Source organism: Chanos chanos, chromosome 2, assembly GCF_902362185.1.
Source record: "Chanos chanos chromosome 2, fChaCha1.1, whole genome shotgun sequence".
NCBI lineage: Eukaryota > Metazoa > Chordata > Actinopteri > Gonorynchiformes > Chanidae > Chanos > Chanos chanos.
The window spans coordinates 17,328,395-17,346,714 of record NC_044496.1 but is presented as its reverse complement, the minus strand read 5'-3'; the positions used below and the strand labels follow the sequence as shown (position 1 = coordinate 17,346,714).

The window sequence follows — 18,320 nt, the reverse complement described above, 5'->3', positions numbered from 1 at the left end:
ATGACTAAAGGAAAGAAAGAGAAAAAGAGCACCAGAATTATTGAGACACAAATAAGTAGTTAATTTGATCTGTCTATCTACGACAATAGCCATGTTTTCTGAAAAGTGCAGACACACACACACACACACACACAGTTACCTAGTCATGGCACTGATGTGCTTGTCTGTACTCCCTGACTGTCTGAAATCTCCCCCTGTCTATGAGCTGTACAGACTGCAGTCTCCAGAGGCCAGAGTCTGTTTATCTGTACCAATTCTATGTTTTGGGAGCAGCTCACTTTTGGCTCTCTGGAGGAGGGTGGGTGCTTGGTGTACTTGGTACTACTTGTTCTAAATATCTAACTACCAGAGATGCTAAAAGGCAGTGCCTTGCTCTATGGAATAACACATTTCCCAAAAGCTCTCTCTTTGTGGAAACTGTATGTAATTATAAATAAATTTGCTGGTTTCTATACAACAGTAAACATTTGTGGATGTTTCTTTTGACATTAATGTGATTTGTCGTTAGATGCATTTTCTGTATATACCTTTATTACAAGTGAACAATCCTTATGCATGTACAAATGCATTTTATGTATGACATTCATCAGAAGATAGGATAAAGAGACAAGTTTTTCCTAAAGTGCAGAGAGACACAGAAAGTACAAACAATGGACAGCGAAAGTGGACGAAATGGAGAGAAAGGAAGAGACAGAAAAATGTTTTAGGGGTATGTCTCATCTAAGATTTCACAACAGACTAATAAAAGCTCTGTGAGTTTTCCAGGAGTGTGCTGTAATTCCCTGCAAGCTGATTTCGGTACAACAAGACAATAATCATTGTATCAAAAAAAAAAAAAAAAAGAAAAAGGAAACAAACCTAGCATTGTATGTGAGAGTGTTTTGGAATTATGTAAGTACACACACATACACACATACATATACATAAGAGTTGGTGTAGAGTGGTAATGAAGAAACAGAGCACCAGCACCACTTAGTGGTTTTCTCATGTAAAGACAGATAAACAGGTAAAACAGGTAAAGCTTTATGAAGAGGTTTGGTATTTCATTGAAGTGGAAGACCATCAAACATATTTGGCTGTGATATTACGGCAAAGGATTCCAACTCTCTAAATAGCCAGTAACCCAGTCAACAACCCACTGTGTATTTCTCATCACCAACTCTCTGACATAAGACACACATTGAATAGTTTTCAATAGCTCAGTAACCATGGGCCCATTTATAGTTAGGAGGGGTGAGTAAACTGGGATTAATACACTACTTCAGTCAGCTGTAATTAACTTCTCACCTAGACCTCATCAGAATGGAATGAGCAGCCCCACCCTTTAAACTATCATATTTCATGTCAATGTCATGAACTGATGTTTGTTACTGGGAAACATATAGTACATATCGTACAAACACCTTTTGTTATCTTCCCTCTTGACCTTACAGTCAAATTCTTTGGCTTCCTCACCTTGTCCTCATACTTCATGAAACATTTCCTTTTGCGGCAGTTTCATTTTCTATTACAAGACGTATTGCTCAAATGAGGCTTTGCTTACACATACAGAACTTAATTTGGGTATAATTTTCAAAGGAAGAGGAAGTATACCTCCACAAATATAATCACCATAGCAGAAGTGAGAACCTGCGAGCCAGAGAACAACAACGGTGAGTCAGCTTTTAGTCATCTTGTGTACCATTCTGTCTCTCTTCATTACACACATGTAGCAGAAAGAAAATCTTATTGTCATTGTAAACCTCCTACTGGTATCTGTTTCCTTCTTTTAAACATCATAGTATTCTTCTCTCTGTTACCCTCTTATATTAATGATAGACAACAGGTAACACACCTGAATACCAGAAAAACAGTCTTACATTTGATCAGAGGTGAACAAAGTACACAACTCCATTACTTGAGTCAAAGTATAGATACTCCTGGTCAAATATTAGTCCAATACAAGTGAAAGCTGTTGAGTCAAATTTTTACTTGAGTTAAAGTACTGGAGTTCTTGCTTTTAAAAATACTTAATTATTCAAAAGTACATTTTCTTTTTAATGTCAACGCATTGTCGTATTGTTGCCACAATGCATTTACAGAACCTAATGACTCTGAAACAACCTACTGAATGCACTGACTTTGTAGTACCTGTAAAATAAAAAGCATGTGGAATATGCTACAAAGCCTATAGAAACACAGCTGAATCGACAAAAGGACAGCCATTGTCGTTTTTATTTTTTTATTTAAGACCCCAGCACACCTCCTGGCCCCACTGCCACAAAACAGCATGGCAGTGTCCTGACAATGCTCTGGCAGTGTGTGTGTGTGTGTTTGTTCTGTAAATCAGAAACAGTTATAGTTTTTTATTATTATTATTATTATTATCTTTTTCAGCATCATCATCATCATGATTAAGCAAGTATAAAAGTTCAGTATTTAAGAAAGCGGAAATGAGAAACTGACCATGGAACATTTAGTGATAGTTTTTACGTATATTTCTGAAAAGATTTTAATCAGTAACGTTAACTCGGCATTTTCGCTACCTATTAGTATGCGTCAGCAGTGGATTCAGACAGGACCCGGTGTTATGTCCCAACTGGTTTTCAAACTAACTGGTACCCGTACGCGTTCACGCACTGTGTCTACAGCAGCAGTTGTGGTCTGCTTCTGTCACCAGATTCGTCACACATTCACAAACATATTACTCGAGATTTCAAGTCGCACCTCATATCTACGGCGGCGAACATGATTTAATTGTGTAAGTGAGCAGTTTCTCATCACACCCACCTCAAAAAAAGTTAAGCGACCACAGCGCGTGAACGTGTACAGGAACCAGTTAGCTTGAAAATCAGTTGAGACGTACATGTCCAAATACGACAATTTGGTGGGCAAATCCATAAAAATCCAATGCAGCACGGACTTTGAACTTAATTGACAGCGTAGGAGTACTTTATTGTGATTGGTTTTTCTCCTGTGACGAACACAATATGGCCTATCAAAGAAAATTCGCTGACTTCAAAGCTATGCTTCAAGGTACTGAGTAACGAGAACCTTCATAGAATTGTAATGCAGTCAAAAGTACAATATTTGTCTTTCAAATGTCGTGGAGTAAAAGCCATAAGTTTCCAGAAAAATTGATACTCAAGTAAAGTACAGATACGTACTTAAGTACAGTACTTAAGTAAATGTACTTCGTTACTGTCCACCCCTGCATTTCATCATATAAATAATGCTAACTTTTAGTCCCTTTTAAACACAGATTCACAGATCTTGCCATTCTTGCTCATTTGCAGGAGTGATATGAATCTCCAACACAGAACAACAGATATGCTGATAGAAAACAAGAATGGCCTGAGCTGACAGGATGTGTTTTCCTGTTAATTCATAAGGACAAGCATACATTCACACTCACAAGCGCAAGCACAAGCACAAGCACGGACGCGCACACACACACACACACACACACACACAGAGACAATTTTTGGCTCAAGATTATCGTTTTGTTGTTCTTAAACACATTTAACACATTTCATGTCTCTTACAGAAAGGATATTCAGGCTTGAGAACAAAAGCATGTGTAGATGATTGCCCTGTTAGCATGAAAATTACTGAATTATTATTGAATTGATGTGTATATGTTATATGTTCTTAGGAAGGTATTCAGATCAGGGAAACATGAAGAACTCTGAATTAGAGGGCTCTTCAGAGGAAAGTGACTCTGACGACAACATCTCAAAGAGTCTCTCAAATCTCATCCTCAAAAGAGTAAAGCCTGTAAACCGACCCTCCACATGGGAGTTTGAATTCGACCAGGACCTCAGTCAAGGACAGCTACAACACCTGCTGGACACAAATCCACAAAAGTTCAAACACTGTAAACTTGTTATGCAAAGCTTTGATCTCGCATACGCCAAGCCCCTCAGTGATCCAGCATTCCACATCAGTGTCAGAGGAAGACAAAATATGGGTAGATCATTTCCTGGAGATGAAGTCTGTATAGAGATCTTTCAGGATGAAGAATGTCCTTTGAAAAAGGACATATTAAGTGGGAAAGTTGTAGGAGTGATCAAGAGAGATGAGCGACACAGTATGTTCCTTTGCAAGATGGTGGGACAAAGTCCACAGATTGTGACACCTATTAACAAATGCATGCCCAGAATCCGCACCATTCAGACAGAGCCTGACAGAATTGAGGTGAGGGAAGAGGAGCATGGACGATGGATACAAAAGGAATTTGAAGAGATTAGGAACAATCAGTTACTAGCAGTCAAGATTTTGAAATGGAAACAACATTGTCATTATCCTCTGGGAGTGGTAACTAAAGTATTCACATCTGACATTGAAACATCACATGAATGGCTAGATTTTGAGTATGACCTTACAGATGAGCCTCCATCATATAAAGCAGAACAACCTAAGCAAGATGATGTAAAAAGAGATGATTTGCGCAAATATATCACATTCACAATTGACCCCCCAGAGGCAGAAGACTTGGATGACGCCATTAGCGTGACAGATATGGGGGGAACCTATGAGATTGCTATTCACATCACAGATGTGGCAAGCTATGTTACCAAAGACAGTGAGGAGGACAAGTTTGCTCGACAGCGTGGAGAAACATTTTATCGACCAAAGTCAGAACCAGCCTACATGTTTTCAAGAGATCTGAGTTCTAATCACTTAAGCTTGCTCCCAGGAAAGGATCGCAATGCCATATCGTTGCTGACAATCATTGAAAAGAAAAACAATATGATGATAAGTAAAAGGTTCACTTTGTCCCTTATCAGGTCAGACAAACGAATGTCCTTAGAGGAGGCAGACATGGTCATTCAGGAATATTGTCTGAACAGTGAGAGGCCTCTGAAGTTCTCTACTGTGGAAGAGTGCCTAGTTGTAGCCTACCGTTTTTCTGAGATTCACAGGAGGAGCAGGCTGGATGGTAAATGGGGTGCTGGACAGCAGATTAGACAGAGTAGATCCCATTGCATGGTAGAGGAGCTCATGAATTTTTACAACAGTGCAGTAGCTGAGTATCTCATCTCATCAGACCTCACTAGAGACTTAACTCCCCTGAGATGTCAAAGCCAGCCTGACCCCGAGCAGCTGCAGCAATTCAAAGAGAGACACAGTGCCCTTATACCCCTGTCTATTCGCCTATCTCATCTCTATGATGAGTCTGAGGAGAGGAAGAACGATAAACAGGATGATAAAAAACATGCTCACATGCCCTTCGTTATCTCCACAACTGTGCTTGAGAGAATGGAGTCCTGTGCACGTTCCAGAGATCATTACACCTTAATGAAGCTGATTGCATCAGATGAGATCCATCCCACACTGTGGCTAATGTCAAAAGAATTTCAGCACATCCAGGGGAAAGCTGTCATTTTGAGGTCTTGCTCCACACCTGTTTCTAAATTAGGGCACTACAGTTTACAGCTTGATTCGTACACTTGGGCTTCCTCCCCTATGAGACGTTACCTCGATTTGATCCTGCAAAGGCTCTTACACTTGGTGCTCTGTGAAAAAAAAAGTGAGGAGGATGGCTATAAACAAAGTGAGATCAATCAGTTCTGTGAATCTGGTATGGAGCAGTTTGATCGAGTAAATGAGTATAATTTACAGGTGTGGAATTTGACTACCGGCATTAAACATGGGATCCTGACCAAGCTCGCTGTGGTTGACAAAATTTATCCTAACAGGCATGATTTCAAGATCTCATTTCCACAGAAATCTGTCTCACGGGAGCTTTCCATTATGTACAGACACTTGAAACTTGCTGAGCAGCCTCATTACAATGATGAAGAGCATTCGGTGACCCTCTGCTGGAAAAGAAGAATATACTCCTTTAAAGTTTCTGGGAAGACTGTGATCCCTAAATGGTCCAGCAAAAATGTAACCTTCGTCTCCACTGACACATGGAAGCAGATGATATCTGCGACTGAAAAAAACGATTGGTATGAAATTGAAAAATGCCTTGAGGACATGAAAGCATGTACAAAGAAAAATGTTAAGGAGTTGAAAGATATTCAGCAGGAGCATTTTAAAGAGCTAAAACCAAAGCTGAAAGTTGGAGATGTCCTGGAAGTGCAGCTGAGTGCTGAGGGCCACCTCGGACAATTATCTGTGCAACTACTCAACATCAGTCCAGAGTTTGAAGTCTGCTTGGAGCACACAAGAAATCCAACGAAATGCTTTTCTGAAGCAGTACCACAGCCTACAAAGAAATATTATCATGATTGCAGAGAGTACCAGATGATCTGGCGTCAGCTCTGTCAAATGGACACAGCTCACAATGCTGTTGAGGAAAACAACAGCATCATTTTGGAAGATGTGAGGATAGAATGGACAAATAAAGGCAATCTTAAGGGCTCCTTCAAGATCACGCAGACATTGAAAAAACAGTGGTCCCTGGAATTTGACCTGATGAAGTGTTTTCTCTGCATCAGGTTAAGGGATCAGAACATGGAGCAAGAGAGTGAAGACAGCACAGATGAGAGAGGGTTGGAGAACTCTGACCTGCAGGATTCAGTGCCCTTCACATGGGTTGCCCATGGTGTAACTATTAAACCTAAAAAAGAGAAGATGGATGAGGATGCCAAAAAGTCCCCTAACCTTATGCACATCAAATTTAAAATCTGTCAGAGACCCATGGAGTACATCCCAAGCATGATTTTCAAGAAGGATACAGTGTTTACAGTTGAGGTTATTCCCAAAAAGATTCCTTATTTGTGAGTACTGTCTCATCCACTAGGAAACTAAACTCAGAGAGAAATCACAGGCAAATCATTGGGCCTCATTCGCCAACCGTTCTTAAAAAGAAATTTGTTCTTAAGACCTTATGCAGTTTTCTGATGTTCACCGATGTTTTCTTATTTGGGATTTTTTCTTAGGTAAGAACAGAATCTACGCACACTCAAGAGCACACTTATGCACATTTGAGTGCTGACGTTTGTGCAAATAATTGTTTATTGCATTTTCTTCAACTCTACAGTGGTGTAATATTGTAGGATTTAAATTACAATAATGTTTTTATCATTTATAATATTTTTAAATAATTATTTTCATTATTTTACAAAGCATTATGGTCTTTTAAAATAAAAATAAACTCTACACTAACACTTCATGTAACAGTCCAGAATGTAGTGCATATTTATTCATATTTTTGTACAATGAACAAAAAGAGCAATATGAGAATATAACAGTTGATGGAGGTAAGTGAACAGTAGTTTTACATACATTACTTATGGATTATCCCATCTGAAACCAGAGAGGTTGTAAAGCAGCTGTGTGAGAATCAGTCAATTTCACATTTATACATATGGATAAATATTAAAATACCTGGACAGAGCAGACGCCGCCTTTGTCGCCTTCGCTCCTGTCTGCTACTGTACACGCCTTGCAGAAGTGATGGCTCAAGCTACTTGTTGGTTGTTAGAAAAGAACACAGAATTACGAGAAATGTTGTCAGAATTGCGAGGGGGAAAAAGTGGAAATATCGAGAAAAAAGTCGGAATTGTGAGAAATAAAGTCGGAATTCCGCGAAATAAAGTCGGAATTAAGCAAACTTTCTCTTTCCTAATATGGCCAAAGCGGGCTTCCATAGATTTCTGTGCGTGCACACAGCGCTGCAGTCTCAGGCCATTTTATGGGGATTTGGCGGGACGTTTACCTATGCTAATTAGGAACAACTGGCACGCGCTTTCAATTTAAGTGGACAATTCATCATTATAAGAACAAAGATGCGAACAGTTCTGCGGTTCTACGTCATGAATCTGACGTAGACTTTTTCTTAGGAGCTTTCTGAAGAGCAAATTTAAGAAAAAATTAGGAAGATATTGGTGAATGAGGCCCTTTGATACCTATTTCAATGTACATGGTTGTAAATACTGGTGGTATGCTGCTTTCTCTCACACTATGATATACTTTTTGTAGACTTAGAGAACAAGCTGTTGCCAACTTGAAACGAGCTAATCACCTGGTGAAGAGTATTGCCACTGGAGAATTGAATGTTGTTAAATCAGGTGAGTTTACTTGTAAATAGGAATAGAAATTACATTTTAAATTCAATCTATGTGATGGAGGCTCTCTAACTGTACAATATCAGTCTTGCACTTTACTGGTTCTATTGGTTCACGAGTAGAGTGTATAAAGCTATAGACCATAAAAATGCTGAACCATCATCATCCTCTTTTCCTTGTGACCATTTATCCAGAACAACAAGATAAAATGAATAAATGTAACTTGACAAACCATGGTCATTTGTATATAATGTAATGTTTTTGTTGAGAATTAGTCTTGCCACCAACTTGCTTTGAGTAGCATTGCATTTTCATTTTTCTGAAATTTTTAAATAGTAGAGGACATTTAGTAGATTTATTTCATGTTTAATTAATAGATGAAAAGGATCCAGAACATTTCGTTGAGGATGAGGTCCAGAATGAAAACGTGGGCCCGCTTACCTTAAATAAGAGCCAGAAAGAAGCGGTGGAGGAGGCACTGAAGAATCCATTCACACTGATCCAAGGCCCACCAGGTACTCTTTAATGATACTCAGCTGAATTATTACAATGAAAAAGTCAGCACTCTCAAAGCATGGCATGCAATTGTTTAGTCTGTAGCTCTGTTAAGTGACAGCAATGTTTTGGTGACCCAAACCTTGTGTGATTGTATGCTTGTGACCTCTCTGTGTTTGTGCTTGTGTGTGTGTGTGTGTGTGTGTGTTGGGGGGGAAGGGGGAGTGTTAATGCTCTTCTGGATCAAAAAAGATCCAAAGATTTGTTTGTGGAGGGAATTTCCATTGATGTGGTCCACTGGCCCAGCAGAGTGCCATTGAACGTCAGCATTTGATTTCCTCAGGGACACTTTTTATTTTTTACTGTTCTCACCATGAACAGAAATGCTGTGCTGAAGTCATTTTTTAGATGAGCATTACATTTGTATATATTTTACTATAAGTTTAGTGAAGTAAGCACAACTTTTTTTTTTAAATCAATCTTCAAAACAAAGGAAACTGACCGACAACTCTACTGTGAAATCACAAGTAAAAAATTAACTCCGATATTGTCTTTTGGGACATTATGAGCACTCTCAGAGTTAAATTAACACTGATGTTTGTGTCTGTCAAACAGGAACATAGTTGGAGTCCATTTGGTTTATCAGTTCTACTTGAAGAATAGGTTGTTTGAAAATCTAAGATCAGAAGAGGGAGGTCTGGGACAAAACACAACCAGTAAGGAGAAACCAAAGAAGTGTGGCATCCTTTACTGTGGGCCCTCTAATAAGTCTGTGGATATTGTGGCTGGTGAGTTAATTTACTTTTGGTGTAATAGAAGAATTTAGTACATAATCTAGGATACAGAGGGGTAGACAGAATTCTAGGTGCGAAACCTATGAAATGTGACCTGGATACAGATTGTCTGTAGGTAAAATTGTGTATTATATGGCATTGTTGTTGTAATTTTGAGCGAGACTTTTAAACAAGAGTTGCTTTGAGGCATCCTGTTCTTGGTGTCCATAAAAAAAGAATATGTTTCCTTCCTGTAATATTCTTGGTCAGTTAAAGCACATTAATTTCTGTGTGGTCTCAGAGCAGTTGATGAAGCTGAAGGGTGACCTGAAGCCTTTGCGAGTCTACTGTGAGCAGATGGAAATGCGTGAGTTCCCCTACCCAGGCAGTGATATGAAGCTCTGTCGCAGGACCTTCCGCGACAAACCAAAGAAAGAGCTTAGGTGAGGACATAACTAAAATCTCTAAAATAGGTAAAGGAAGTCTGATAATGAGGGGGTCATAAAACGTTTGGTCAAGGGACAAAGTTGCTGATATATGTGAGGAAATAAGGTCATTTGGATATCAGGAGATCTGCTTAAAGTTTAGGAAGTATCACAAATTGGTCAGTATATGATTGCTGGTGTATATGACAGCCCCCCCCCCCACCTCCAATCTCTTGCAGGTCCATTACTCTGATGTATCTTATCCGGAAGCCGGAAAATTCCCTCTCCAACAAAATAAAAGATTTTGAGAATAAGTTTAAAGGAGAAGAATACAATGATGGTGACATTGAGAGGTAAGGAGAACAATGGGCCAAGCAGTATACTTTTACTCTGTAATGCGGGTTGTTGTGTGGCTAATTTATAATCAGATTTCCCGAAAGAGACCAGAAAACAAATGGAAAACTCTGTGTTTGGGTATGTCTGCAGCTACAGAGCTCTGCTGAAAGAGGCTCGGGAGGAGGAGATGCGGAAACACAATGTCATACTGTGCACTTGCTCTTTAGCTTTGAACCCTTCCTTTATCAAGACCATGGACTTTCGACAGATCCTCATAGATGAGTGTGCCATGGCAACAGAGCCAGAGGCCCTCATTCCACTGGTCTCACACAATCCTGAGAAGGTGGACGCTCTTACAAATTACACTTTTTGGTTTCCTATTACTGTGCAGAAAACATGCCCTAGTTGTCTTTTCATCTATTTCGAGTTGTCTGGACCAAGCTCCCTAACAAAGTTCATTTGCCTTTTGGAGAGATTAATGAAATCTAATCTCTCCTCTCAGATTGTGTTACTTGGTGACCACAAACAGATCCGGCCAATTGTGGAGTGTGCCCCTGTGAAGAGGCTGGGGATGCAGGAGTCTTTGTTTGAACGATACATGGACAAGGCCCTGATGCTGGACACACAGTACAGAATGGTATTCCAAGGAACTGAAACACAGACACACACACACACACACACACACACACACTCACCCTCTTGAAACAGGATCACGCTAGACTCTAAAGTTTGATTGCTCTTTGAAGACATTTGGTTGTTAGTTGTTGTTGTTGATGTTTTTTTACCATGTTTGTACTGACATGATTTTTGTTTCTCTTCATAGTTTATTGCTGCAGAATAACTGATCATTTATATTATACATCTTAGCACGAGGGAATCTGTGAATTCCCTTCAGTGGAATTTTATGATGGCAAACTGATGACTCATAAAAGAAGGAGACCTTGCCTCCTACTTAAGCAAAACAAGGATCCCACACCCATACTTTTTGGTCACGTCCAAGGGGAGGAGGTCAGTCTGATTGTCTCTACAACTGAGGGAAATGAAAACTCCACAGCCAACCCAGAGGAGGCAAAACAAGCGGTATGTTGTGCCCAAAAAAAGTAACAAGGTAGTTTCAGACATGTTTTTTAATGAAACACCCCATTTCTAATTTTCACTCAGTTTCTTTTGTGAATCTGTCTCTTTTACTGCTATTCCTTACTCTGAGTTTTGGTTTGCAGGTTCGTATAGCTGGTCTATTAATCAAACATTCAGTGCCACCTGAGAGCATTGCCATTCTGACCCCCTACAATGCACAGGTGTCTAAGATTAATCAGACACTAAAAGCAGAGGGGATTGAGAATGTCAATGTATGCACAATAATGAAAAGTCAAGGTGGGTTCCTCTGTCTCCATGATACACAACATAAATTTTATCTTATGGGGCTGCGATGTATCAGCCTGTGAGTAACTTTACATTACTGATTACCTGATTGTGTGTGTAGGGAGCGAGTGGCCGTACGTGATTCTCTCTACAGTGCGATCTTGCTCACAGGACGAGCTGGGAATTCAGTTAAACCCTAGTAAAGGCTGGTTGGGAAAGAGACTAGGGTTTATCACAGACCGTAACCAAGTTAACGTGGCCATCACAAGAGCACAGGATGGTCTTTGCATTCTAGGTAACCAAATCAAACATCTAAACAAATACAGAAATACTAATTCTAGGTTAGGATGCTCTTTTTTTTTTTGTGCATGTGCACACTGACTCCTCTCTCCTTTTCTACAGGTAACCGTCACTTACTGAGGTTTAGTGAGCTGTGGGGAAAGCTCCTTAAACACTATGAGAAGCACGACTGTGTGGTGGATCCTGCCAAGAACATCCAGGTCCAGAACCCAATAACAGAACAAGAATAAACATGGTTGTTTGTGACCATGCAGAGTCACCCATAAGCCCACACTAATATGTCAAGCAGTAAAAAACTGGTTGACTCTAATTACTTTAAGACTAAAATAAGAATTGAATAAGTAGATGATACAATTGTGAAGGAAAATACTGTTTGTTTTTTTTTAATGTGTACCTTAAAGCAATACAAATGGTCTCTCTATTGTTTAACATATGTTGTACATACATTAAGCATGTGATGAATAAAATATAACTAGTTGAGTGAAGAAAATGCTAAGTGAAAGAGTTTGTTATGAATTTAACGTCAGTTAAATTAAAATCACAAATTATTTAATCTTTCTGACAAGGACTCCTTTATTTTGCAACTGTTCTCTCTGGGCATAATTAAATAAATAAAAACAAGCTTAACTACGGCTATGCAAGTGCCACTGGCACCTGTAATTCTCTTTCATTTCCTACTGCTGCTGTCAAAACAATTCAGACATTTATGATCAACCCCTTATCACAACTCCCTATCTTTGTTTCTCTGCAGTGGGCAATCACCTGAGCATTTAGGTAGCTTAACCATAGATATCAGTACATTTCTGGTGCCTTTCAAGGTGATGCTTAAGACACCTAAGAACACTTAAGGAGCACAGAATAGCTTTATAAATATGAAAAAGAAAAACAAGGACACAGATGCAGGTGAATAGTGATAGAGTGAGGAGCACCAGAAGAGATGGGAATGTCCTTGGATAGACTAGTAGACATTTATTAGAACAGAGTCATAAATAATACTGATGACAGGCGGATAATTAATGGTTACATGCTTGTCTGAAAAAAATTAGTTTTAAATCACTCAGTAATGGCTGTAAGAGAATTACAGGAGGAAGAAGGCAAAAATGAACACAGCATCTTCTATTGACTGTGGTTGTGTGACTAATTACAATGAAGTATAAGTCTAAGAGGCAGACAGTGTCAGGGAGAATCTGTGGGTCTGGAGCAGTGTGTCAGTGTGAGATTATGGAGATATTTTGCAGCAAAACTATAAACATCATTTGATATTAAACAGGAAGCCAGCGGAGGTGATAGGTGTTGGGTACGGTGTGGTCCCATCGGAGTGGGTGAGGAGTCTAGATAGTGTATTCTGTCACTACTTCAGGGTTTGGAGTATGCTTTTGAGGATACAAAGTGTTTTTTGGCATGTGTTTGCAGACACGACTTAATACTTTTTTCAAATTTTTTGTCTAGGAAACTACATCTATCTGCAATTATTCTAAATATTTACATTGTGTTATTTTTGTTGTGAAAAAGCCAGTTAAAAGTAAAAAACTGAACTGTTAAATAGTTTCATCTGTAACTTTTCGTCATAATGAAAACATGCTATGTTTCCTATAGTGTAAGAGTTACAAACCTGGAAACCCAGGATAAAATCATTTGTATTCATGGTAGATTAAATCTTGCTCAGAAAATACAGGTGAGGTGAGGAATCTGAACAGATAAAAAAAACACATTATGCATCTTTGAGGAATTACAGCAGGATTAAGTGATGGTTCAATCGTCAATTCCTTTAGGTGTTTGAGTCACTGGCTTCGTACACCTGTCACTGGTTCCTTGGTCTTTTTTCTTGGATTTACACGGGGCCTTTTACCAATGCAGGTCTTTTCAATCTGTACTCAAAAGAGGGCACGATTTTAATCAACTGGAGTGCACCCTATTACTCAACCTTTCTCCTCTGAAAACAGTGATACTGTAGAGCTGTGCTGAGGCTGGACATGAACTGTAAAATCACTGAGAAAAGATCAGCTTGATACATAATGGACAGGTTGCTCATCTTTGGCCCTGGAGACCTGGTTGTAAACTCTATGTTGTTTTGCCCCATGAAATTGCTACTGTATGTCAACTTCATGGACAGACATCTAAGTAGGCAGTTTGTTTGCATTAACCCTTCATTAAAAATTAAGCTAGTTCTATAATGTATTTTTGTAAGCACTGATAATCATAGACAGTTATGTGGGCATGTGCTCAAGCTTTTGTAGGTTTTACCTTGACAGACAGACATTATATGCTGCATTTACGCAAAAACATGCTGAATTTTACATCACTGCTGTCTGTTAGTTTGTATCCTATCTTAGGAGTCTTTCCTTCTGTCAGTTCGTAAATGTCTTCTCCTCTGTCTTATCAGGTGCCATATGTGTGTAAAAAGACCTGCAACAAATCACATATCACATCACACTCAATAATGAAGAGTCAGTTATATGCTGTGTATGTTTTAATTTATGTAATGCCGTATATCTACATGTACTAACTAGGGAACTAAGTACTTTTCCATACATTAATCCAAAAGTTTTTGACTACACATTCTGTAATAAGCACTCTACAGTCCATTTGTATATTTATCCGTGTTATCTGCCAGCCTTACCAAAGAGGAGAAGACCAAGGTAAAGTCGGAGGGTGAAGGAGAAGCTGATGGACAGGCCCAGAGTTTTGGGGAGAGGGATGCTGAACAGGCGCGTCTCATCGAAGACAGGCAATGAGTGCAGCACAGCAACAGCTGATGTGGACACCAGGAGACAGAGTAACAATGACACTTCAAACAGCACAGCAACATTACTACCCACACCCAACAGCACAACTCGACGCATTCACTCTGGCTTCTGCAATGTTGATTATTCAATGCAAGATTCATTTTTGATGAAGAACTAAAACCTAACAGACAGTAAGGCATGTATTTTAACATTTTAATGGTTTAAATTCTGTACGTTGAGCAACTTGTGTCTGATGGACTCACTCACCCTCTGCTATTGTGCCCAGTGGGTACAGGAGCATCCACACAGTGTACCTGCACCAGGACAGTGCTTTCCATTCTATGCCAACACATGCCAGCATGTAAAAGGGGTACCTGATATAGAGACAACAGGTAACTAGACAGACCCCCTGGCTTCACCCAGATAAAGTTTCAAAGTCAAATACAATTCCCTGTACATTCCATACTGCAATATATGGACCAAAATGTATAGCTGTCTATCAGATTGATATTGGTTTAAAAAAAAAGTACATAAAGGTTTCATCAATAGTCATGTTGAGTTTGATCACAAATATGCCTTTTCTTTCACCTACTTTATATTTGTATCACTTACACTTACCTGAAGATCTCCATGGCACTCCACAGATAGAAGACGAAGAAAACTATAGCTTGGTTTTGTATCTCTGGCAGGCTCCCAAAGATAACAAACAGCATAAAATTCCTCCCTACAACCTGTGAATATTTAGGATATATTGGGTATTACTTCTCATTAAAATTGAACCACACAGAGTTGCCTTTCAGAGTACAAAAATGCATGGAGCCAAGTGAGGTTACCAGGTTATAAATTAGCAGTAGAGTCAAACCTGTATCATGACAGGGAACACTGGAGTCCTGATCAAACCCAGCATAGGATTAATGACCTCCACTACTGACAGAATCTGACAGTTATACAGCACTGTAGCGCAGGAGCTAAATGCACTATACAGGGCATCTAAAAAAAGAAAAAGAAAAAGAAAAAAAAATTACCATTTGCCATCAGGGCAATAATTATCAATAATTTTACAACTACACAAATTCATCATGAAGAGTAATTGTGAGATATGGCCAGTAAACTCCATCCACATGCAGTCTAACTCCTCTTTGTCTGATATCATGTGATGTAGTACAGTATTCTGTCTGACCTTGTCCAAACAGTATGAGTTGAATGGTCATGTAGCTAAAAATCCACAAGAAGCCCAGGGACTGGAGCAGATTATACAGAAATAGGTAAGCTCTTCTCAAACTTGATAGTCCTGGTGAAGAAAAAAAGTTGATCTAATAAATTTCCAGGGTTACATACAATTAACATGTAACTTAACATCATCTTTCATGCATCAGCTGGAACTCTTGCATCAATGCAAAAGACCCTTTTTTGTAAGATCTCTCCTTCTGATGGTGCTTGCTTGATATTCCCTGAAAGCATCAGTCATAAATCAGAATACCATATTCTGTAATTATACGAACTACTGATTCTCATTAAAATTGGACCACATAAAATTGACAAGCTACTAACCATTCCTGTGAATAACTGGTGTATGTGTTGTGCATAAACCAAGATGGTTCTCCTGAAAAGGAAAAATAACATAATAAACCACTCCAAAACACCAATTTGGTTTCAAGTTTAAAGAGAATGACAAGAAGCATGCATAAACACACACTGAAATTCATACAGAAATTCAATGTGTTACCAATTTAATTACCTCAGAGTGAGGCTCCATCTCATTCAGTCAGTGTCATAAAGCATTACTCTGCCCCGCCAGTCTGTTCAGATTACCCCCCTCTGCATTTGTCTCACAATCTGTAGGGTATAAAAGGGCTGTTCAACATCAAACCTGGAAAAACAAAGGGTTCGGGGCGTGGCAGTGTGGTCTGTAATAAATATTTAATGATAATAGGAGAAAACAGAAACAATTTAACATTCATCAACATATTCACCATAACTGGGCTATTTATGAAAATTGTTTTGCTAAATTATGATCCCCGGAAAAGTTTCCAATAGTATGCCTGTTCGTGATTGTATGTTTGCTGTGTTTGCTTGTACGCTATTTTTTCAATTAAACAAGAAACACTGACTCTACTGAGTTCAACATGCTTGCGCGACTACCTAGAAACAATTACTGGAATATAGACCACTACTGTACTTTATAAGCACAAACATGGACAACTGTTTAAAGCACTTAAACTCACCAAATAGTGAGTAAATACGCCTTCAAAAATTCCAGCATTTTACGGTGCACTCGATAGGATGTTCTTCCCGCTTTTCGCATGAAAACTGATTTTTTCTTTTTATAAGTAACGTTCTATACCCATCCTCTCACGAAGCAGGACACAGTAACCCCATTGCAACGTTGCCAAAGACACTGATTTTAGGCTATTCCTTTTTTCAGACCAAGGCGGAAGCAGAACGTCCAACAGATTCACTGTGCACGCTGAGTCGTTTGTGCGCGCCCCCTTGTGTACATCCCCCTTCTCTAGGACACATTTTAACGAATTGCTTAGACAAGACTGACCGGGATGTGCGAAATTAATGGACATTTTTGTGTTTTAGGGAGACAAAGCAAACTCCATAGTCACTTCAAAATGAGTCAAACCCACCCTCAGCCGCCCAGTTAAAATTTTCATTAGCGCCCTCTGATAAAACGACAGAATATTCTACAGAATGTTCTCCAAATTATGCACTGGATATTTAGACACGATTCTATACATCATCATTAATAAAGTTCTCAGTGGTTCACACTGTACTTTTAAAAGACATTTATTTAAATAGGACATCTTTGTAAGAATGGTTGTTATACATGAAAGCAGCTGTATATGAACATCCCTCTAAGCGCATCAGAAACAGAAATATTCACACATATGTGAGATCTCCACTGTTTCACCGCTCACCAACTGAATCAAAATGCTGTCCTTTCATCCTCAGTCAGCGAGTGCTTGAGAGCATTAACAAGGCTGCCTCTCTTTTTGGGTTTGTCAAATTGGTGCCCATGAATACAATAACAGAAATTAGTTAAAGCTGTATAATGGCACATAACCTTATAAGCCTAGTTCAAATACACATCTTGAGTGTTTGATGCTTTGCAAACATTCCTACGTAATCAGTTACACAGTATACAAGCCAGGGAAATGCCTTTTGAATGACCTTTTAAGGACAAAATTAGGCCATTCTGAATTAAGAGGTACTGAATCTTGATGCAGTGTTAAGAAGAGCATACCCCTACATTCAACACCTCAAACACTTAGTTTAGTAAACTGAGGTCTGTTGCCATTTTGTACACATAAAATGTAAACTGAGTTCTGATGTTAGCCTTAATGCCATGGCTGTGAACCAGAGATGAGCTTTTCATTTGTATTGGCAGAAACAATAGCTTTTAGTCCATAAGGAATGGCCAGGCTCCACTGTACAGATTATTGTTCATGTCACATTACACAAGAGGATGTATTTCTGTCAGGAGCTCTGACACTGGTCAACCCCTGCTCAGATCGAGCCTGCAGATGAGGCTTGTGAAGTATGATAACAGTGCTTTCAATACGCCATCCACTTCCTCACTCACAAGGTGCATTAAAAAAAATTGTGATACGCTCCAGAGACTTCAGGTAACTGAGAGTGAATGTCACTCAATTTAGCTGTCATATAACAATTCCTAGTGTACTATATCAAATTGAAGCCACTATATGAAAAGGGTTAAAAAAGTAAGTACAAACAGATGAGTGGGAGAGTCAAAGGGGAAAACACAGCCAGGTTACTCTTTCAGCTATTCCATGCCTCCTGTCTGTTCCTCCTAAAGACTGTACTGCTACCTTTCACTGTAGGAGTGTTTAAGAAGCTAACTAAGCTGCTTGGAGTGAGATTAGTGCAATGGTTAAG

General features: G+C 39.2%; 2 protein-coding genes across 2 annotated transcripts; one reads left to right on the top strand and one right to left on the bottom strand.

Moving 5' to 3' along the window:
* Positions 1 to 3,657: 3,657 nt before the first annotated feature.
* LOC115804613 (helicase with zinc finger domain 2) lies at positions 3,658 to 11,921 on the top strand. Its single transcript, XM_030765125.1, has 12 exons — positions 3,658 to 6,710; positions 7,915 to 8,003; positions 8,378 to 8,518; positions 9,104 to 9,283; positions 9,570 to 9,711; positions 9,933 to 10,046; positions 10,180 to 10,372; positions 10,532 to 10,666; positions 10,897 to 11,109; positions 11,250 to 11,403; positions 11,513 to 11,686; positions 11,794 to 11,921. Exons 1-12 carry the CDS (start codon positions 3,658 to 3,660, stop codon positions 11,919 to 11,921), a joined length of 4,716 nt encoding a protein of 1,571 aa, XP_030620985.1.
* A 2,099-nt stretch (positions 11,922 to 14,020) lies between these two features.
* On the bottom strand, positions 14,021 to 16,765 carry LOC115804612 (very-long-chain (3R)-3-hydroxyacyl-CoA dehydratase-like). Its single transcript, XM_030765124.1, has 7 exons — positions 16,762 to 16,765; positions 15,598 to 15,708; positions 15,280 to 15,407; positions 15,036 to 15,148; positions 14,685 to 14,791; positions 14,312 to 14,443; positions 14,021 to 14,097 (listed from the first exon to the last, which is right to left on the bottom strand). Exons 1-7 carry the CDS (start codon positions 16,763 to 16,765, stop codon positions 14,021 to 14,023), a joined length of 672 nt encoding a protein of 223 aa, XP_030620984.1.
* Positions 16,766 to 18,320: the final 1,555 nt, after the last annotated feature.